This window comes from Ursus maritimus, unplaced genomic scaffold (assembly GCF_017311325.1).
Source record: "Ursus maritimus isolate PB19 unplaced genomic scaffold, ASM1731132v1 scaffold_22, whole genome shotgun sequence".
NCBI classification, from domain to species: Eukaryota; Metazoa; Chordata; class Mammalia; order Carnivora; family Ursidae; genus Ursus; species Ursus maritimus.
In genome coordinates, this window is record NW_024424675.1 from 17,130,353 (window position 1) to 17,152,968 (window position 22,616).

Sequence of the window (22,616 nt, forward strand, 5' to 3'; positions counted from 1 at the left end):
GACTTCCCAGCGCCCCCGGCGGTAGCGGGAGGCGCGTGCCGTTAGGCACCGTGGGCTTTCGGCGAGCCGCAGGTTCGAGGTGCTGGTTTTTCTCCACCCACAGTCAGGAGCTGAGGTCCGCGGGGAGGGGAAGACAGGAACTAGCAGGGTTGGGTGACGGCGCAGCCTATGTGGTCGGAGAGAGCCGGAGCCGTCTTGGGCCTCGGCCTGAAACCCTCCGAGGCCGGAGACCTGCAGAAAGGTCCCCTCCGAGGTGTGTGCGGCGCTCCGGGGGTGCTCCTGGAAGGTTGAAATATTAGTGAAGCGTCTAGTACAGAAGTCATTAGTACAAGCTCCCTGCCCTTTTCCCTCTTCTGAGCCAAAAATATGGGTATTTGAAAATGACAATAGTGGCAATTACTAATTGTTTACCAGGAAAGTGTTTACTGGGGCGCCTGGTTGGCACAGTCGTTAGGGGTCTGCCTTCGGCTCAGGGCGTGATCCCAGCGTTGTGGGATTGAGCCCCACATCAGGCTCCTCCGCTAGGAGCCTGCTTCATCCTCTCCCACTCCCCCTGCTTGTGTTCTTTCTCTCTCTGGCTGGCTGCTCTGTCAAATAAATAAATAAAATCTTAAAAAAAAAAAAAAAGGGAAGTGTTTACTACAGCTAGGTTCTAGTGCCTTCTCCCATTTAATCCTCCCAGCCACTCCAAAATAGGTTCCATTATTATCTTTTACAAATAAGGAAATTCAGGCTTAGGTTAAGAAACTTGATTATTAGAGGAATATACAAAATAATTAAGAATGACATTATCATTGATTAATAATATACATTAATTATTACATAAAGTTGATCTTGAACTCTTAGTTCACATAGGAAAGGAAAAGACCAAGTGAATTTGAAAATCATTGTAGATCTGAGTATTTATCAAAAGAAATCTTTAATTTCTTATATACATATTGAAATACTGACATTGAGAGAAAAGTTAAACTTTTTGTACTAGCAGTGTAAAAATAATTTTTTAAAAATAATCATATTGGAATCAAATAGCTACAATTCTCATAGACAGACATTGGATAATCCTGTCAGTTGAGAATGGGCAGTATTTCAGCCTCTCCTGTGCTTTTGCACTCACTGAATTGCTTTTATTCACTCCTTCCACTTCTTCCTAATTTAAGACAGTTTCTCATTGTTTCTTGGGATTTTTCTTCTCTCTGCTCCACAAGTGTTCCTGCTGCATCTGCCTGTAATAGTTGGCACTATGTGGCCTTTTCTCTTATTGTGGTAATCATTTCCCAGCGTATAGTTGTTTCAAATAATCATGTTAAATGTACACAATGATGTATGCCAATTACAGATCAAATACAGCTGGAAAAAAATTTTAATAAAATACAGTATATTAGTATATATATATATATATATTTTTTTTTAAGAAAGCCAACTTTACTGTGGACTACTGATAGTACTGCTAAGTATGAAGTAGGACAGTAAAGTGTGGCATTTTGGCCTAAAGGACAATGACAGATTAATACATAGGACTAAAAAGTAGGGGTGCTTCCCCAATGTTCATAGCAGCATTGTCCACAATAGTTAAATCGTGGAAGGAGCCGAGATGCCCTTCAACAGATGAATGGATAAAGAAGATGTGGTCCATATATACAATGGAATATTACTCAGCCATCAGAAAGAACAATTACCCAACATTTGCAGCAACATGGACGGGACTGGAGGACATTATGCTAAATGAAATAAGTCAAGGAGAGAAAGACAATTATCATATGGTTTCACTCATTTATGGAACATGAGAAATAGCAGGAAGATCGGTAGGAGAAGGAAGGGAAGAATGAAGGGGGGGTAAACAGAAGGGGGAATGAACCATGAGAGACTATGGACTCTGGGAAACAAACTGAGGGCTTCAGAGGGGAGGGGGGTGGGGGATTGGGATAGGCTGGTGATGGGTATTAAAGAGGGGCATGTATTGCATGGTGCACTGGGTGTTATACGCAAACAATAAAGCATGGAACACTACATCAAAAACTAAGGATGTACTGTACGGTGACTAACAATAAAAATTAAAAAAAAAATAAAGTAGGGATGCTTGGCTGGCTTAATCAGTGGAACGTGTGGCTCTTGATTTTGGGCTTGTGAGTTTGAGCCCCATATTGGGTGTGGAGATTATTTTAAAATCTTTTAAAAAAATAAATAAATAATGAGTAACAGTGCTTCTAGCAATGCATTTCCCCAACATTTTAAGACAGGAGAATATCCAAGTATTAGTCTCTGATTTCATTTTCTACAACATGACAGGTGTCAATAAATGAACAGGTCAATCTGGAATGAAGAATGGAGAAAATGCAAAAACCCCGGAAAACAATTCCAAATAATAAGGTAGTAGGTATGTACAGTGTATGTAGAGTGTTACATATTTCCTAACAGTTTGGAGGAGAGCAGAGGAAACCTAAAAATTCTAAAGTATTTGTTTCATAATAAGTTCATTTTCTGTTTTATAAATTCTATAATTATTAATTTCTATCCAATAAGATTAATTAAATAGCTGGGCAGCTCACATGTCTGAGGGAATTGGGAATCTGTCACTGAACTTTTTCCCCAAATTGGGAAAAAATAATGAGAAAAGTAAGTGTGTAACAAAAATCCAAATAAAAATCCATATGTAGGAGCACCTGGGTGGCTCAGTCCATTAAGTGTCTACCTTCCACTCAGGTCATGATCTCAGGGTCCTGGGATCAAGCCCTGCATAGTCAGCAGGCTCCCTGTTCAGCAGGGTGTCTGCTTCTCCCTCTGCCTCTCCCCCTGCTCATACTCACTCTCTCTCTCTCTCTCTCTCTCTCAAATAAATAAAATCTTTTCGAAAAATCCATATGTAAACCCTAAGTTTCATGCTTGAAATTAATTTCAGATTTTTTTATCTCTCTACCCTTTTTATTAGAATTATTTTTTTAAAAAAGCAAAATATGCTAGTCAGGTATCTTATCCCAACTTCTCTAGTCAATCATGTAAGTGCTAACATTAATTGAGCAAAAGAATATGAAAAAAGATTGTAAATAATTAACCTTGGATAATTAGCCAGTTAACAGTGTACTTTAGTTCTTTGAAAACATAAATGCTATTAACAGCCACTAAAATCTTCATGCAATCACAGCTATCCTGTGTTTGGCTCCTTATCCTTTAATGGATCCTTTGCTGAGGAAGTTGTAAAAATAAAAATCCTGCCCTTAGAGAGTAGTCGTATCTTGCCACTTTTATGCTTTGGTAAGTTGCAAAGCACTGAAAATCTGGCTGTGCTAAATAGCAACACATCTTAGGCTTTTGCAAATTCTGTAACCCAATCATTCTTTCTTACTTTCACTTCTATTTGAAGCATGAGCTTAAAAAAAAAACACTCTATCCCAAATCTATTAATATTTTCTGTCTATTGATAAATTGACAAACTTGCCCTTCCCTTATATCAGACATACAATGAGGCATAGGTTTGTTATTTATAGTAAGTTTTTTAGTCTGGGACACACTAAACTTGAGCCACTTTCTGTTCCTTGGGACCAGAAGAAAATAATGATAATGCAAAGAAGTAGCTTTGCAAATGGATCTTATATAAATAATAATGATCGGAAGTTAAAGCAAACCAGAAAATTGAAATTACTTTTCTAGGAATCAAGTTAAATCTTGTAGGAGTGAGCCATAATTATTGACACTAAAGCCAGTATCCAGTAACTGGTAACCCAAATAAAGCGCAGGTTTAATCATTGTAATAAATACACTAACAGACTTAAATAGGAAGGAATAAAATGATTGGATTTAGATTTAAAACACAAGAGAGGAAATTAGTTGCAGGGCCAAGTTCCTTGGGACTTGCAGAGATTAGCTCCACCTGAACTCTATAATTTAGCTCACTGTTTAATTTACTAAGAGATTAAATTATTAAGAGATCTAAACTATTTCTTTTTTTGTCAGCTTCTGGTACTAACTTCTCATCATTCCTTCCCACAAAAGTACTAACTTTTCATCATTCCTTCCCGCAAACGTACTGCTGGTACTACTAGATCTGTCAAGTCTTCACCTAAGAGTTTTTAGGCAGTCCATTCTCGTAGGAACCTCTAAAGGAAATAAAAATGCTCACATAGGCAGGCGTTATCTACAAACGAGGAAGTAAAAAGGTTGGTTTCGATATATTTGCCCTCTTCCCTTTGTAATATTTTAAAAGTAACAAAGGGCTTTTTAACATTATTTAGTGTATGACTTGCTTTATTTTCCATTCTATTCCTCCTTCCTGTCAAAAATTTAAGAACCTTGTTTTCCTTTTTGTTGCTTAGGGTGCCCTATTTTAATGTTATTATCCATCCTTTCTATTTCAGGACAAGTGACTGAATTTTGGAAGGTGAGATCACCCTCATTCCCCACCAGAAAAAAATTAAACCAATGCTGTGGACTCCTTCAGTGATTTACTTCTGAGAGAAACCTTCAAATGTGAACACAGGTAATTTTTTTTTCCTCCACGGAATCCTAAGCACTTTAATTAATTTTAAAGGGGTTCATGTAGGGGCACCTGGCTGGCTCAGTTGGTGAAGCATGTGACTCTTGATTTTGGGGTCATGAGCTCAAGCCCCGCGTTGGGTGTAGAGATTACATAAGAAGAAATAAAGGGGTAATTACTGAAAATGGAATGCAAGCATGAGAATTTTATTTTTTAAAGTGTTTTTGGGGACACCTGGTTATTGCCTTCGGCTCAGGTCATGATCTCAGGGTCCTGGGATCGAGCCCCACATTGGGCTCCCTGCTCAGTGGGGAGTCTGCTTCTCCCTCTCCCTCTGCCCCTCTCCCCTGCTCCTGTGCTCCCTTGCTCTCATATAAATAAATAAAATCTGAAAAAAATAAAGTGTTTCTGAATATGGTATGTATTCTTCAGCTATTAATTTCCTGCATGTACTTCATATTCCTTAAGAATTGAGCAGAGTTGTTATTGTTCATATTTTTCTAAACCATGTCTCCATACAGCTCAACATTAATTTTTTTCCCAGTTGAATCAGGTTATTTAATAACCTTATTTTTGGTGCACATGCTGGTATTAGGATAAGAGGGTACGGGGCTGGGCAACTCAGTACTGAGAGCATTAAAAACAGTTGTGTCTTGGCAAAACTGGAGTTAGACTAGGTCCCTTCTGACATTATGAGCAAAGTACAGGACTGGATCCCTTTTGAAATATTTTTCACTGTTTTCACATTAAAACTGAGATTTTGCCCAATAAAACCAGGTATTACCAAAGTAAGGTCAACTTGTGTAGACGTCAGCCAGAGTTTGGGATGGATTTTCTGGTATTAAAGCCACCCTCTCTCTTCTGTTCTTAACAATTCCAAGCCCATTGCCCTGGAAGCAAATTAGCCTAACTGTATACTTTCCTTTTTTTTTTTCCACAAATACTTAGAAAATTGTTGTATACCAGTCACGTCCTAGATTCTAGGCAATCTGCTCATGTCTCTATTCTCAGAGAACTTGCATGTTTGTACACTATCTGGGCTCCAGCCCCTAAAAGATAAAAAAAAATGTCTTCCAGGGGATGTTTTCCAGACCTCCTGTAGAATCTGGTAAAAGCTATAAAAAAAAATATGCAACACAAATTTTGTGTAAAGTTTAAAGGATTCCTGTCGCCCAAGAGACCCACTCACCAACCCCAAGGTAAGAAGCACCAGGCAGTGCTCACTCAACCCTCTGTGTTCAGAGTTCAGGTGGTCTTATGAGCCCTTTGCCGTGTTCCCAAGAGTCAGGTCTTGGGCTTGTTCTTTACAGTCCCTAATCTCATCTATTACGCAGAGAAAACACAGGAAGATCACCTCAACTTTTCTTCTAGAGGTATTAACTTAGCAACCCAGAAATTCTGTGCCTCCCTTTTTATTCTTGGCCTTGGTGAAGGTATGCGAGCTTTCTCTGAGAACTGCCAGGGTCGCTTACAAGAACCTCTAGTCTAGGGGGGGGGGGGGGGGGGGGGGGGGCATCTTATGGTCTCGTAGGGGAGATGTCAATAACAAAATGTTAAAAACTTCCACAACTGAAATTTTAGCTGAGAGTCTTTTTCACTGAGCGACTCTCCAAAATTCGGAGAGCGGGAGACAACAGAATGACATGACTTGCCTTTTTTTTCCCAGCTGGTTTTCAGTGTCATGACTACATTTCGGCTCCTACTGTTAGAATACTGTATATAAGATGTTGTATTGGTGTCCTGTTGCTCTTGCAACACATTGCCACTAACTTGGTGCCTTCACACAAATTTATGACCTTACAGCTCTGTAGGTCGGGGTCTGACCCGGGTCTCGCTGGGCTTCAATTAAGTCAAGGCACTGGCGGGGCTGTGTTCCTCTCTAGAGCGTTGTTTCCTTGCCTTTTCCAGATTCTAAACCCCACCCACATTCCTTTCCCTTCTCCATCGGAAAAGCCAACGGTGTTTCGTCTGTTGGGCCTTTTTCCTGCAGTCACATTTTTCTCTCACTGATGCTGTCCTTCCGCCTCCCTCTGCCACTTTTAAGGTTCCTTCTGATTATATCAGTCCTGCCACCCAATTTTAGAGTCAGCTGACTAGCAACCTTAATTTTCCTTTGCCATGTAACCTAACATAGTCACAAGTTGTGGGGACTAGAACCTAGGGACGATCGAAGCCGTATGTACACATGGCAACTAATTCCACCATGGAGAAAAGCTGATGATGGAAATCAGTAGGTATGCTCTACCTTTCCATCCCCAGGCCGACTCCCCAGAGCAAACCTAACACAGCTTGTCTGTTTTTAGTTCTTCTGGTGGTTACCTCCATAACTCCAGATAAAGCCAGTATACAGTTTTTGTGAATTAATATTGCCTTATACCCGTAAGTATTGTATATGATTTGGGTGGAACGTATCCGTGAGGGCTTAGTTGCAGGAGACACAAACCACTGTAGCCACAATAAAAAGAAGGATTGCAAAATGGAATTGGGTGCTTGTAATATTGTTGGAAGGGCCGGAGGAGTGGCCACTCCACACTGGGTCTCCAGAACTGACTCCCAGAAAAAGGTTGCAGGTCTGGCTTGCTGCAGGAGCTACTACCCCCACAACAGCGAGAAAGGTGGAGAATGGGGGCTGCGGCCATCACACCACAGCTGCTTCTCAACGACTGCTGGAATTCTGCTGCAGAGAAAGTAAATGTCTCAACTACATATGCCACTGAAAAACAAGCAGGGGAGGAAGATGGCTCTCTCCTCACTTCTACCTTTCAGATCTCACCCTGGACGTCTAATCAGTACAATCCAACTCACACTCAGAACGCTAGCTGCAAAAGGAGTTTGGGAAATGTCGTTTCTTTGCTTCCTGGTCTCTGCATGATAGGAAAGCACACTAGGAGGTAGGAATGAAGGTTGGGTATTAAATCACTGTATTCACGACCTTCACCTCTTTGGCTAGGCAATATGCATATACGAAATTCTACCCATTCATAACCTTCTATATAACAACGGCGACTACAACATGTTAATGCAAGAACCGTATTTCCCTCCTTTATAAAAGAGTTATTTATACAGGCCCATCACTGACTACAGTGTGGTGCGTATTCCTCTTCTATTTCAGCTACATTCTCACCTTGGTAACCTCTATCCTTAGGACTAAATTATCAAGTTAATTATCACCAATCCATTTAAAACACTAGAGAAAAATAAGAGGGAAAGTAGGCAAATTGGCTCATGTACAGTGCAGACCTCTCCCCTAAGGTTGTCCTTAATGATTAGAACTATCTTCCTCCATTCCCATTCCTTACTCCCTTTTCACTCAGTCAGCATCTTAGCTGCTGTGGATTCTTTACCTGGTAGAGTGACTCAAAGCTTCATTCCTGAGGAGTCTGAGCCTTTAGAGATCCTGCCTGTAGCTTTCCATCACCCCTTACCGGTGGATGTGAACATAGTAGGAGCTGCCCCAGAAGATTCTCTAAGATTCAGAAATGTCCTCCGTGCCCCATTTATAGGGGTGACTCAGTTTCCCCCTCCTTCTCAGTTACAGGCCCATTAATCCTTTTGGTTTTCTACTTCATAGGCATAAGAACCTAGTATGTTTAGGTGGCAATCTCAACTTCCAGTTCAATGGAGCCATGCTGTGTCCTCTGACAGACATATTCTTCCTTTATATAGTAAGACCTCTAGCTAGTAAAGCCCAATTTTATGGGGATGCAAAACCAAAATTTTATGACTGGCTATTAGAAGTAACAGTGAAGGGGCGCCTGGGTGGCGCAGTCGTTAAGCGTCTGCTTTCAGCTCAGGGCGTGATCCCGGCGTTCTGGGATCGAGCCCCACATCAGGCTCCTCCGCTATGAGCCTGCTTCTTCCTCTCCCACTCCCCCTGCTTGTGTTCCCTCTCTCGCTGGATGTCTCTATCTCTGTCGAATAAATAAATAAAACCTTAAAAAAAAAAAAAAGAACTAACAGTGAAACTGTTCTAAAATTTGTACCTTGTTTCCTAGGCCCGTGTATTCTGGCTATGGGAGAAACAGAACCATAACGTGGTCACTAGCTTGGAGAAGTTCATGTAGGACATACCCCGACTTGCAAGGTATTATCACCTAGCTGGCGCCGTAACTGAATCTTCATTGTCCATTCCAGTGTTCCCTAAGGCCAGATGCTTTTGGGTAATGGGGTACATAGTAAAGACAGTAGCATATGAACTTCAACCGACTGCCTTTTTCAGTCGTAATATGACTTCGTCAGGAGAAATATTATGTGGGATATCACGATGGTGAATTCACATATGGCACTGCTGAAAGAAGCAAGGCAGGAAGGACAGACATCCAAAATAAGCTCACTTCTCACCCTCAGTGAAAACAAATTGCTGCCCCTGGAGGCCCAGTGATCAGCCACCAAGTGGCAAGCTAGTCCCCTTGAAGCATGGTACTGTGCTATTTCAGGATAGGTTAGTCCACTGGCAAATTAGATACTCAGCAACGGTGATAGTCTTTGTCACCCTTGGTGAGAGGAAGTTTCAGTGATAGTGTGTGTCACCCCTGGTGAGGGGAAGTTTAGGCTTGGTGAGCATAAGCCTAACTGCCAAACTTGGCCTCATGGTCAGTGTGTCATGAATTCACTGAGCAAGGACTGGGTGGCTAGAGAGAGAGACTAGCTGACATTTATGGAATAGGTGACATCCATTTAATTGTGAAGCTCCTTTAGTGAGAAGATCTATGGACACAGATGTTCTCATACACAGAGCATTCTGAGAAGCTCATTCACATGCCTCTTCCCCAGAATGACTTTCATTCAGCAAATATTTTACTGCATGCCTCTCACGTGCCAGGTACTGCTATAGGAACAGGGGACTTAACAGTGAAGATAAGAGTAAAAAATTCCTATCCCTATGGAGCTTACATTCTAGCTGGACTAAGGAAACAGGCATAAAAAAGATGAATAAACTACATAGTATATTAGATTGTATTGATTGCTACAGAGAAACAAAAGAAGGAAGATACGGTTGGGGGGAGTGCAGTTTTTTTTTTTTTAAAGATTTTATTTATTTATTCGACAGAGATAGAGACAGCCAGCAAGAGAGGGAACACAAGCAGGGGGAGTGGGAGAGGAAGAAGCAGGCTCATAGCAGAGGAGCCCGATGTGGGGCTCGATTCCACAACGCCAGGATCACGCCCTGAGCCGAAGGCAGACGCTTAACCGCTGTGCCACCCAGGCGCCCCGGGGGGAGTGCAGTTTTAAACAGTGTCTAGGAAGGATGACACTAAGATGGTGACATTTGAGCAATAACCCAAAGGAGTTGGGAGGATGAGACATGTGGCTCTCTGGTGGAAAAGCATACTGGATGGCAAATAGCATGTGCAAAGGCCCTCGGATAGGAAATGTGCCTGGCATGTTCTAGAACCAGCAGAGACCAGCGTGGCGGAAACAGACTGAGGAACATGAGAGCAGTGGGAATTGAGGTGAAAGTGTGAACAAGGGGCAAGATATGAAAGGCATTGTTCTGTTCAGTAGCTGCTCCCCATAGCTCCACACCCCCCATCCACCTAGCTCTAATCTACAGTGGTTTTCTGAGTTTCCTGGGATTAGTGTTAGCTTGCAGGTAATATATGACATTTATTTAGGTGTATCTTGCAAACAACAGTTTGTGAACCCATCTGAAAATCTTTTTGTTTCAATAGGTGAGTTGAGTCCATTTGCATTTATTAATGTGACATATTTAGGTTTAAGCTGACGTCATGAATATGTTAGGCTTTTATTTCAAAAACTTTTCATGATGTAATGTTTTCTTGCTCTGTTTTTTTTCTGTTCTAAAATTTGTACCTGAGATTTGTTTTAATCAGGTATGGTAAGTTGACAGACAAGAGACAGACAACTGCTTTTGGAAAGCATTAATTACATTTACTAAGAGAATGGGGCATACCATGCCACAAAGGGCCATGTAGAGAAGCACCCAGGTTGGTCAGGAGGCAAGAGTAAGGGGAACCCTAGGCCTTTATTGCTATAGTTGTGGGAAGTTTTTAGGTGGGGATGTCCCTTACTGGGGAGGAAGTGAAACACAAATGTTGGGGTTTGTGGTTGGAGGCTTTGTTAGTTGCAAAAGCTGGGATCACAGAGGAGACGTAAACAATTTTGGCTTCTACTTTGGCCTTGTGATTAATGGAGACCAAACAGACAACACAATATGGAAGAAAACCAGAAGAGATTCTTCTGATAATTTATTAACATATTTTCCCTATAACTTTATATAATAGTTATAAACTTTGACTTTTTAAACAGTATTATTTTCTTCTTTGAACACAATGTAGTTTATTTATATGCCTATATAGTCAGTGTGTGTGTATATATAACTATATATTTATAATACACTGTGTACTATATGAATATACTATATGAATATAGTATATAGTATATATAGCATAGTATATAGTATATAGCATATATATAGTACATACTCATATAGTATAAACATATATATAGTATATGAACATACTATTTATGTAGTATATATCCTTGTCCTTCTCTCTAATCTACCTTTATTTTGTTTGATGTTATCTGAGCATTTTGTGAAATATGCTTTTAATTCTATTAATAGATTTATCAGCTTTCTGTACCTTTTAGGCCTCTACCCCAGCCTTTAAAGGTGAAGATATCATATTTACACTACTTACCTTCTCCCTCCTTCCTTTTTTTCAAAAGTCAGGACTTAATATTTACTTTCTGTTCTATGGCAATTATCCTCACATTTATCTTCAGTGTTTATCTTACTGTTAAACATTCAATGTACATTGCCAGTTTTTCCTTCTGTTCACCTAGTTTGCTGTAAGTCGTATCTTAGTAGATTCTACAAGAATGGCTCACTTTCTGAGTTCTTGTACGTTAGGACGTGTTTGTTGGCTTTTACATCAGTGGTGTTTGTCTGGCAGTCTAGTACCATTTGAACACTCTCATAACAAATGAGAAAGTTTGGCTTTATTGGTCTTGCCTCACTAGAGCAGAACCCAAAACCTTCCCTAGCATTCTATGGAAGGGCATATAACCTAGCCTTCTTCAATTGGATCTCCCTTCCTATCTCCCTCCCTCCCTCCCTTTCTTTTCTTCTTTTTCTTTCTCTTCTTTTTTTTAAAGGTTCTTATTTATTGAGAGAGAGAGCAAGAGTTGGGGGGGCAGGGAGAGAGGGAGAAGTGGCTCCCCGCTGGGCAGGGAGCCTGATGCGGGGCTCAATCCTAGGACCCCGAGATCATGACTTGAGCTGAAGGCAGACGCTCAACCGACCAAGCCACCCAAGCACCCCAATCAGATGTTTCTTAATGAGATTTCTGTTTCAGATGCAGCAACTTAAGGAGACCCCATGAAGAACTCTTTGTTGCTCTTTTTGTGTGGGTGGGGACATTCTTTACACCTCTCCCCAGGGGCAGTCATTTCCCAGTGTCCTAGGTACAGAAGTGGTATCAATGAGCCATGGAGGCACAACACTTTCCTCTAGTGCCTTGTGTGGCAGTAGGATGATAATGGCTTTCTCTTTAGGTCAATTCTAAGGCATGGTTTTAGAAAGTGCATCTTGAAGCTTAGCCTTTTGGTTCGTGTCTTCCAACAATTCTGTGAGCTAACCAAAATTCTTTAAAGAAAATCTCATTTTCCTACTTAATCAAGTTAGTCAGTTTCTATTATTTGCAACCAAGATGCTGCAAACTATAACCAAATGGACCAAATCTGACCCATTACCTACTATTAAATGGTTTTTAAAAATTAAGAATACTTAGTACTCTTAACATGAAATGTTTATGAAATTCAACTTTTAGTGTTTATGAATAAAGTTGTATTGGAACACAACCACACGCATTTATTATCTATAGCTGCTTTAGAGCTAAAATGACGGAGTATTTGTGACAGAGATCGTATAGCCCAGAAAGCCTAAAATTTTCACTATCTGGCTCTTTAAAGTTTGACTCTTGGTTTGCAATTAAGAAACTTGATTAAAACATCTGGGTATAAAGTTCTTTCTTAAAAATCTTGTAGGCATTACTCCATTGTTTTACTGATGAACATTGCTTTGGAGAAATCTGAGAGCAGCCAGATTTTTTTTTCTCTGTCAAGATGGCTTATCGGTATGACTGCTCATTCAACATCTCTTCATCTATTTCTTGTACTCCAGCAAGATCCTGAGAAGCTGCTGCCAACCTGTATGCCATATCCATACTACTGCAAATGGGGTTTTACTTTTTGCCCCAAAAGGGGTGTAAAGTATATTTTAAGAAATACACTTTGTTGGTTTCTTCTACAATATTCACCACCAGCATCATCTCAGCCTCTTCCCTCTTTTAAGGCTACCTGGGTCATCCTGATAGCATTGGGCAGCTTTTCCTAGTGTGTTGGGGTCTGGGGATTCAGTTGTTTCCTAGTTTACAGAAGATGGACTATATATTTTTATTTTTCAGTTTCCTTATTTGGTTTTGAGCAACTTCACAGGAGAGAAAGGGGAGAATGCCTCCATCTTGTTGCTAGAAATCCTTTTTATTCTCTTGAAATTTTTCATATTCTTAAATCAAGTTGCTTACCTACTTTGGTTAAGTTCTGTGTCCTCATTTATAAGTGATATAATCACCCACTGTATGTGTACTGACCTCATATGGGTATGTGTCAAAATCTGTTTTATCTGTTGGGGCAGCAGCAGCAGCAGCAGCAGAATAAAGTGAAGTCTTTGTCCTTACAAAGTAAGACAAGAGATGGTGGCTTGGTCCACAATAGTGGAACTGGAAGTAATTAAAAGTACTGAGTGAATTTGCTGATGGACTAATATAAGGGTAAGAGAAAAAAAAGAGACAAAGATAACACCAATATTTTTGGCGTGAGAAACCACCAGGATAGTTTTAAACATTATAAAATTTCAGAATACCTGGGAAAAGGGAAGATCCAAGTACCTTCTCAAGAAAAAAGAGATCATGTGCCAAGAATAAAAATCATAATGGCCTTGGATTTCTAAACAGAAACACTGAAAACTAAAACAATCAAGCAACATCTATTTTTAGTTTTATAAACTAAAATTCTATGCTCAAACTATCAATCCAGGGGTAAGGTCTGCCTTATGAACTCTTTCTCAGGAAGCTACTAGAAGATGGGTTCTACCAAAAGGAGGCAGTGAAACAAGAAAGAGGAAGGCATAGAAGTCAGGAAATGGGACAGAAAATGGGAGTCCCAAAATAACAGCTGTGTAGTTCAGACTTGAAAATGCTCGAGAAACCCAGGAGAGAGGTCTCTAAGAAGTTAAAATAGACTATTTGTTTGCATGTTCTGAGAGGAGACATAGACTTGCAATTGAGCCTCAGGGCCAAATTAGTGGTAGATACAGAGAAAGCTAAGTAGTTGAAAAACAATTAATTATTAACTCTAAGGAAAACAAAAAGTCCTGTACAAGAAAGGAAATGAGTAATACTCAATAGTCATAATAATGCTGAGGCTAAATATAGATTTAATATATAAGATCATGACATACATGGGGCGCCTGAGTCAGTCACTAAGCGTCTGCCTTCAGCTCAGGTCATGATCTGGATCGAGCACCACACTGGGCTCTCTTCTCAGCTGGAAGCCTACTTCTCCCTCTCCCACTCTACCTGCTTGTGTTCCCTCTCTCACTGTCTGTCAAATAAATAAATAAAATCTTTAAAAGAAAATGATGACATATAACTAAATTGGAATAAAATGGGAAAGTGTGTGTGTGTGTGTATGTGTAACCATACAGAAGGGTTTAGGAGAAGAGCATTCTCACCTTCTCTGTAGTAAGTTAATGAGGCTACTTGGTTTTAATATAGCCTTGCACAGCTATTGAATTAAAACAAGTACATATTTAACTTTACTAGAACAAAAAGCATTTAAATTTTTTTTCAGTAGCTAAGAGGTTAAATACGTCAATATAAAATATTTCCAATTTTTTTTGGAATTGAAAGTTGGTTTCAATTTATTTCTGAAAGAAATTCAGTATTTGTGTGTCAGAACTATTTAAACATTAAGATGTAACTTTGCAAATACTTACTCAGATGGATATTTAATATAAAAAAAACTATGAAATATTTATAAGAATAAAAGAGGCCAAAAATAAAACTATGAAAAAATATATATCATTTAAAAATATAAACAATTTCTTTTCTTTTTTTTTTTTTTTTTAAAGATTTTATTTATTTATTCGACAGAGACAGAGACAGCCAGCGAGAGAGGGAACACAAGCAGGGGGAGTGGGAGAGGAAGAAGCAGGCTCATAGTAGAGGAGCCTGATGTGGGGCTCGATCCCATAACGCCGGGATCACGCCCTGAGCTGAAGGCAGACGCTTAAGCGCTGTGCCACCCAGGAGCCCCTAAACAATTTATTTTTAATCTTTCAGAAGAGCTGTAAAAAATTAGCACCTGACTTTATCACTTCTTAAATTAACACTCTTTTCCTATTACATTACCTTTAGGACGTCATTTTCTAGAGAACGTGGTTTTTTTTTTTTTTTAATGTATTCTTTATTACAGAGATGGTTTTAAACTGCTAATAATCCCAGGAGGTGCTGGTTTGGTAGTCCTTTTACATAGTTTGAAGCTGGTAAACCTTTGGGCCTTTTTTTAAGAGGTAACCTTGGTCATTTAGTGATCCAATAAAATTTTCAAAATCAGCAACCTGGAATAAAATATCAAAAAACAGCCCATTACGTAATATGCAAAAATATGATTTATAAAAGGAATCTCTCAAACAGAAATATACAATTCTCAAGTTTCTTGGGCAAATACATTTATTTGTATTTCCTCATAGAGAAAACTGCTCACATATGAGCTTTCAATTCTGAGATTCTATTCTAGTTGATTAGCTGAGCTGATAAAAAATAAAACTCCAGTATACAGAGTATTTTTTTTTTAAGATTTTATTAATTTATTTGAGAGAGAGTGTGTGAGAGAGAGAGCACAAGCTGGGGGAGAGGCAGAGGGAAAGGTAGAAGCAGGTTCCCCAGTGAGCAGGGAGCCTGACGCAGGGCTCGATCCCAGGACCCTGGGATCATGACCTGAGATGAAGGCAGACGCTTAACCGAAGGAGCCACCCAGCCGTCCCCAGAGTATTTTTAATATTTGTTTTAGATTAGCTTCAAAACAAAAGTTAGACTCGCTTCAATTCTGAAATTAAGTGGGCAGTTTTCCATATAAACTTTTCTGTGCTTCAAGTTGTATTACATCCATTTTCACTAAAACTTTTAAGTAGGTAGAGCAGGTGGAATCATGTCTATTTAACAAATGAGGAAACTGAGATTCAAAGACGTTAAGATGACTTGCCCACAAGGGATTTAAAAAAAAACATGGAAAGTGAGTCTTGCTATGTTTCTCCCAACTGTCAAGATACTGAAAAAGAGGTAGGTATGTGTTTTAGATAAAAACCTGTGTTTTTTTTAGAGCTCTGAGCAGCTCATTTCATAGCTTAAGTAAAGAAAATAAGCTTATATTTTGAAATAGTCCAAATCTTTTATTATTTTTTTCAATCTCCATTTTATTTTTTTATTTCAATTCCAGTAATAGTTAAGAGTGTTATATTCATTTCAGGTGTACAATATAGTGATTCAACAATTCCACATATTATTCAGTGCTCCTCCTAAGTGTACTTTTTTTAAAAAAAGATTTGTTTTTATTTTTTTCTACAGATTTACTTATCTATTTGAGAGAGGACACACGTGTGATTGAGCACACATGGGGGGGAGGGACTTAGGGGTCCCTAAGGGGGGAGAGAGAAGCTTAAGCAGACTCCCTGCTGAGTGCAGAGCCCAACTTGGGGCTCAATCTCAACACCCTGAGATCATGGCCTGCATGCCCCACCCACTGAGCCAGCCAGGTATCCCTGATAAATACTTTTAATCCCCATCACCAATTTCACCCATCCCCTCCCCCCACCCTCCCTCTGGTAACCATCTGTTCTCTATAGTTAGGAGTCTGTTTTTGGTTTGTCTTTTTTTTGTTATTGTTTGTTTTGTTTCTTAAATTCCACATATGAGTGAAATCATATGGTATTTGTCTTTATCTGACTGACTTATTTTGCTTAGGATTATACTCTCTAGCTCCATCCATGTTGTTGCAAATGGCAACATTTCATTCTTTTTTTATGGCTGAGTAATATTCCTTTGTGTGTGTGTGTATACACTGCATCTTCTTTATCCATTCATCTGTTGATGGACACTTAGGTTGCTTCCATAATTTGGCTATTATAAATATTGCTACAATAAACACAGGGGTGCATATATCACTTTGAATTAGTGTTTTTGTATTCTTTGGGTAGGTGCACAGTAATATGATTGCTGGATCATAGGGTAATTCTATTTTTAATTTTTTGAGGAACTTTTGTACCGTTTTCCACAGTCATCCAAATCTTTTGATATTTAAAAGTGCTATACTTAATAAAGACCTCATGAGATTGTCGTAAAAAAGATTAAGTATTTGGTTTATCATACCTGAATGTTTAGCTCTTTGGCAATCTGCCGAAGTTGTTGAAATTGAAATAAATTATTGTTAGTTCTTTCAGCAATGTTGTTGAGAGCAGAAATAAATCTTTTTGCTGTTGACCTGTTGCTCATTCCAGAACCGTGCTGGGATCGCTCAAAATCTAGGTTCCCAAATTCATCAGAATAAGTTCCTAGCATGCTTAATAAAAGGAGAGAAAAACAAAGTTACCCAGTGTGGCATGGCTATAAAATTTTTGTCCCAGGTTATAAGAAGAAAAATGTGTAACCAACCATGAGGTTCATGTAGCAAAGATTTAAACATGTACTGATTGAATGGCCACTATGAAATTCATGATGGTATGAACTATGTGGAGATAAAAACATTTTTGGACACAGTTATCACTTGTAAGAAACTTGTGCATTTGAGAAGAGAAAAGCATAAGAATACAGGGTTGATAAACTATGATATAAATACCTGGAACATTCTTTTTGATTCATGAAAAAAAGAAATTCTAAACATACTAAATTTAGGCTTTAGAAGATAAAGATATGTTCCTAGCTCCTAGTGCAACATCTGACAAATGAAAGATGTTTAAAAATACTGGGGGAATGAACTAGAAGGGTTTTTGCTGACTTGCAGTAATGACGGTTAGATATGAAAGGATCCACCTATTATTTCCATTTCTCTGCTGCTTCCTCTTATTTTCACAGTATCATTAAAGAAAGAGATATGTACTTTATAGATTTTAGCCAGAAGTCTGAAAACACCAGAGATACAGTTAGCCATCATCTATAATACAGTTCTATGGCTGATTCCCCGCCTCTACAATGGAACAGATATAATTTCACAGCATGGCTTACAGGCAAAGATGTCATTTAAATCAGGAACTGGTTAATCAAATATAAATTGGTCACCTGCTAGGCAGTAGACTTGTAGTGGTGAATAAAACAGATGTAATTCCTGCCCTTAAGGAGCTTATAGCAATGAGTTTACAGGGTTACTAAAAGCATAGCTTCATTTTGTTCCCTGAATAATAAGAGCCTACATGAAAGAGAAAGTTACAAATAGGAGTCATCCAAATAAGACTATAATAAAAATAAACATAATATAATTAATGTAAAAAGATATAATGAACGAGAGCTTATTTCTCATAAGATACTTTTCAAAAATGCTCTAAGCTACTATGTTAATTATTAACAACTTATGTTCACCTTAATTATATTTAATCACCATATGCTATCCCATTTAGTCCCACAATCCTCTGATTTAGGGACTATTCTTATTCCCATTTTATGAAAGAACAAAGTCTAATAAGGTAAGTGACTTGCCAAAGGTTACACAGCAAATGAGTGCATATCTGGGATTTGAATCTGAGCTATACGGCTTCAGACGTGAAGATTTATAAATATCTAAGCCACTTTCTGGAAAGAGAAAAAACTCAATTATCTTTCATCTTTGAAGGTGGCTCTATTCTCCTGTACTTCCTAGTACATTTTTAATTTTAAAGATAACTTATGCTAACTTCTACCCATAAACATTTAGTTTTTATAGCTATGTGCTTTGATAACTATGATGAACTGTATCACAGCTTAGATTTTTCTTATTTTGGCTTCTGCTTCTGAGTTAAAATGTAATTTTACAGGTTCAAAAACACATTAAGGGCAAACATTCAAAAACTTAAGACAGGGAATCTCTGAAATAGAAAAGCTAATGAATGAAAAGTGATTACTATGGTCAACTTTACTATCAATGCAGTACATTTACTGAGGGCATACTGTGTGCTAGGTATGACCCTGGATCCTAGAAGTACACTGGTAAATATAACAGATAAGGTCCCTTCTCTTATAGAGTACAGACTAAGGTTAGAAAGCATGGTAAGAATAACAAAATGGATAATTCACAATCTAGTCTCAGCGTGTTTAACTGGGTCTTGAAATATACTATGGAAGTAACAATAGTTAATTCCAATCACTAGGAATCAGCCTATTCTCGTTATCTGAAAATTTTTATGAAAGCCAGTAAGGCACACTCAATTCACGGAAACAAAGTGGTAATCTCATGTAGGTACTGTTTATAGTTAATGATGAGCTATCTTTTTTCAGAAGCCCAGAAGTAAACTGACAGCCTAAAGCTAATTCAGAGTTACCAGCAGGGCAATTTTGAGAAGCAATAAAAACAAATACAAAGTTCTACAAGAAATGCTAAAGAGTTCCTCTTGGATGGAAAAGTACATGTAAACACTGTCCGACATGAAGATTCAGACACACAGAACTAATTATAAATGAGCAATATACCATTTTTATTGAAAAGTTTTAAAGAGTAATTTATCTTAAGTGCAGTGCTCAGATATGAGAACAAATCAGACCAGTGGACTTACTGTGGAGAAATACCAGATGGCTGCTTGAGGCAATGTCTGGCATCTAACACCTACAGAAACTAAGGAAGGGTAAAGCCTTAAAAGTAGAATGTTACAGGTAAGAGAGTGTGACAGGTAGTTTGATCCCTGATTTGCTCGATAGCCACAAGTCTATGAAGTAGAAGCACATGACACTGGTCAGTACAGCCAGGCACCAGAAGGCCCAAAGGGTGAGAGATCATTAAATGGAAAAGGAAATGTTAGCTCCAACTCCCCACGTGGAGAGTTTAAGAGCAAGATGCTCAGAAAGACTGTAAACAAAGAGGCAACTTTTGGTCACTAAACAAGAAGTCCGTACTGTTGGTCATTGTTTTTAATTGGGGAAAAAAAGTTAGAACCCAGATTTTCTGGAATTTTTGTTAGATTCACTGACTTAGTTTTCTAGTGAAAAAAGGATCTCTGTTAGGGCAATCTCTAGGTTTCTAATTGGTCTGGTCTACCAGAAGTCAGGCAGATAACTGGTATTTGTGGCCATTCCTTTATGTCACGTGCTAGTACACTGAACCTCTGGCAGCACGTTGTAGGAGACAGTCTAGTAATTCCTGGACTACCTGGTTGCTTACAAATGGCAACTGGAGAGTCTCCAACACAATGAAGTCAACTGGAGAGGGAATGAAGCCAGCTTGGTAAAAATTTTATCTCTTAAGACTCCTCAGACCCTAGTACTGAATCATGTAAAAGAGAAAATGGACAGTCCAAGCACTGTGTAATATTAAACCAAGACAAGAGACAAAAGATAATATGTTAGGAATTGGTCAAAAGGGTTAGTAGTCATTAAGTGCTAATGATTTTACCCATTACGAGGTTGTTGCTTTTGAGCGTTCTCAAAATAGGTGTTTTTGAATTGATTTTAGAACTACGTGAATGTATTATCCATTCAAAAAAATTTTTAATATAAAGATTATCTACACAAATTTTTTTAAAAAAGATTTTATTTATTTATTTGACAGAGAGAGACAGCCAGTGAGAGAGGGAACACAAGCAGGGGGGTGGGAGAGGAAGAAGCAGGCTCCTAGTGGAGAAGCCTGATGTTGGGCTCCATCCCAGAATGCTGGGATCACGCCCTGAGCTGAAGGCAGATGCTTAACGACTGCGCCACCCAGGCGCCCCTCTACACAAATATTTTAAACCAAGAAAGTATAGTTTGTTCAGAGAATCAAACAAGCTATGTAAAAATAATTTTGCTTGGCCTTAATATATAATTTGAGATGAAAAGATGACTGATATTTCACTTAAAACAGCATTTAAAATTTAATCGTACCTGTATTTCATAACTTCAACTATATCCTCAGCATCCTCTTTGGTCGCTTCCTCTCTTAATTCCAACCTTGCTCGGGCCTTTGAAAGAAAACAAGTATTTTTAGAGAACAAAAGTAAGTACATTTACATTGTTTGAGCAGGGTATAATATGTTGAAGCTTATTTCATTTATTCATTTCACACAAAAACTGATTTTGGGGGGAGGGAGACTGTAATATGGAAAGTCAGAATAAAATTATCTGAAAACTTAAGTATGCAAACACTCATTTAAAATATGGATGAAAACCTATTTGTATCTACTAACATATATCTTTTGGAATGTTCATTTCAGAAAATTTGATTATGAAATACACTTGGTTTTTCCTTGCCTTTTACTTTCAGGAAATCATGTCTAACCAATTTGTTAAAACAACATAGAAGGATAATCTGATTTTAAATGCAAAAAGCCCAAACTCTAGCTAATTTCAATTGCCAGAGTTCTCTTAGCATTCCAAACCTGTGAATAAATATTATTGCTATTAGAAAAATAGGTACAATCCTTATGGGCCTGTCGTGTATCAAATCAAATACTGACACATTCCATGTTTCCATATATTCAACTTAGAATCTCAGAATCCTTAATTAACCTAACCACTTGTCACACTCCAGGAGTCTTAAATGTCAATTAAGGGCGGGGGAGTTGAATGGTATGTAACTGGTCCTGTGCCTACAAAGAAGTGGATATACTTTGATTAGTTATGATACAGATATGACCAAACATTTTTTTAAAAATTTTATACATCCGGGGCACCTGGGTGGCACAGCGGTTAAGCGTCTGCCTTCGGCTCAGGGCGTGATCCCGGCGTTATGGGATCGAGCCCCACATCAGGCTCCTCCGCTAGGAGCCTGCTTCTTCCTCTCCCACTCCCCCTGCTTGTGTTCCCTCTCTCGCTGGCTGTCTCTATCTCTGTTGAATAGATAAATAAAATCTTTAAAAAAAAAAAATTTTATACATCCATTTCTAATGTCTCTCAGTTGGAAGAAAAATTGAGTTAATTATGCAGGAAATTGAGAGAAATCATATCACCTCTTGCCCCATTTTTAAGTCAGAAAACATGAACTTAAAATAAACCTCTGTTAGACGAATCAGAGATTCCAGCTGTCTAGTGGTGATGGGTGAGCTATTTAACCGCTGGCTCTGTTTCCGAAGCTCAAGGTAAAAATCTTGAAGGATCTGAGCAGCTTCTGTGGATAGCCTCGGATAGACATACTGCCGAGCGTAACCAATGTACTTTCTCAATAGCTGGTGGGGAATTAGATCTATTGTTTCTCCAGGAACTACCTAAAGCATGATAAAAAGGTCCAAGATTATAAGGATAGCAAATAAAATCTTTCTGTTAAAATAACTTGTTGAGACACATAAAAAATTCTAAAAGACTTTCCAAATAAGCCAAACACTGTAGTTCCAGCTCTGAGTATAGCTGGCTTAGATGATTTCAAATGAAGTTTACATAAACCCTACTATTGTAATATAAAAGGTTTTGGCAGGAAAGCGATATACCACTGCTCTACAATAAGCAACACCCCAAACTCTGACATTCAAACAGAACCGAAATGAATGATTAAGAAAGAGAAGCCTACCTTTAATCTTTCTGATAAAGGTTTATCAGACACCACTTCAAGTATGGACGTATTTGAATCCTGACTATTCGTGCGAGCTATGGTAGCACTACTGACAGCTCTCTGTTTTCCCGCTCTTATTGCAATCACATGTTCAGAGAGTAAGTGATCGTGATCCTCATCTGGGGTGTCTAACAGGATAAAGACCAAATCAAATCGGGATAGCAGGGCGCTCCCCATTCTAAGAGGCATAAAAGAAAGAAAAAAACAATGATTGGAATCAAAACAGAAAACTGTTTACTAACTTGTTTACTATTCAATTTCCATGTACAACTTTAAAAAAATAAACTAATTTAGGTTAAAGAAACAAGCAATAGCTTTTGGATTTGATATATGCACCAACTCTGGAGAGACACCAGGCCATACACCC

General features: G+C 38.6%; 1 protein-coding gene and 1 long non-coding RNA gene across 5 annotated transcripts in view; one reads left to right on the forward strand and one right to left on the reverse strand.

Moving 5' to 3' along the window:
* The first annotated feature begins 7 nt into the window (after positions 1 to 7).
* Positions 8 to 22,616, forward strand: part of LOC103674417 — a 43,946-nt gene continuing 21,337 nt past the window's right edge. Inside the window, exons 1-6 of one of the 3 annotated variants that reach the window (XR_005836896.1) lie at positions 60 to 253; positions 2,287 to 2,374; positions 4,350 to 4,471; positions 5,546 to 5,667; positions 7,235 to 7,359; positions 8,464 to 8,552. This is a non-coding gene — a long non-coding RNA (uncharacterized LOC103674417). Of the gene's footprint in view, positions 254 to 2,286; positions 2,375 to 4,349; positions 4,472 to 5,545; positions 5,668 to 7,234; positions 7,360 to 8,463; positions 8,553 to 22,616 lie in introns of all 3 variants that reach the window. The other 2 variants (XR_571637.2, XR_571635.2) reach the window with 2 other exon arrangements.
* MCM8 (minichromosome maintenance 8 homologous recombination repair factor) overlaps positions 14,952 to 22,616 on the reverse strand; it is a 39,828-nt gene continuing 32,163 nt past the window's right edge. For both annotated transcript variants that reach the window (XM_040637990.1, XM_008703331.2), the window contains exons 15-19: positions 22,208 to 22,427; positions 21,699 to 21,908; positions 20,590 to 20,666; positions 16,921 to 17,110; positions 14,952 to 15,113 (exon numbers count right to left, since the gene is read on the reverse strand). In XM_040637990.1, the coding sequence (XP_040493924.1) occupies positions 15,021 to 15,113; positions 16,921 to 17,110; positions 20,590 to 20,666; positions 21,699 to 21,908; positions 22,208 to 22,427 (790 nt within the window). In that variant the 3' untranslated portion in view covers positions 14,952 to 15,020. The remainder of the gene's footprint in view (positions 15,114 to 16,920; positions 17,111 to 20,589; positions 20,667 to 21,698; positions 21,909 to 22,207; positions 22,428 to 22,616) is intronic.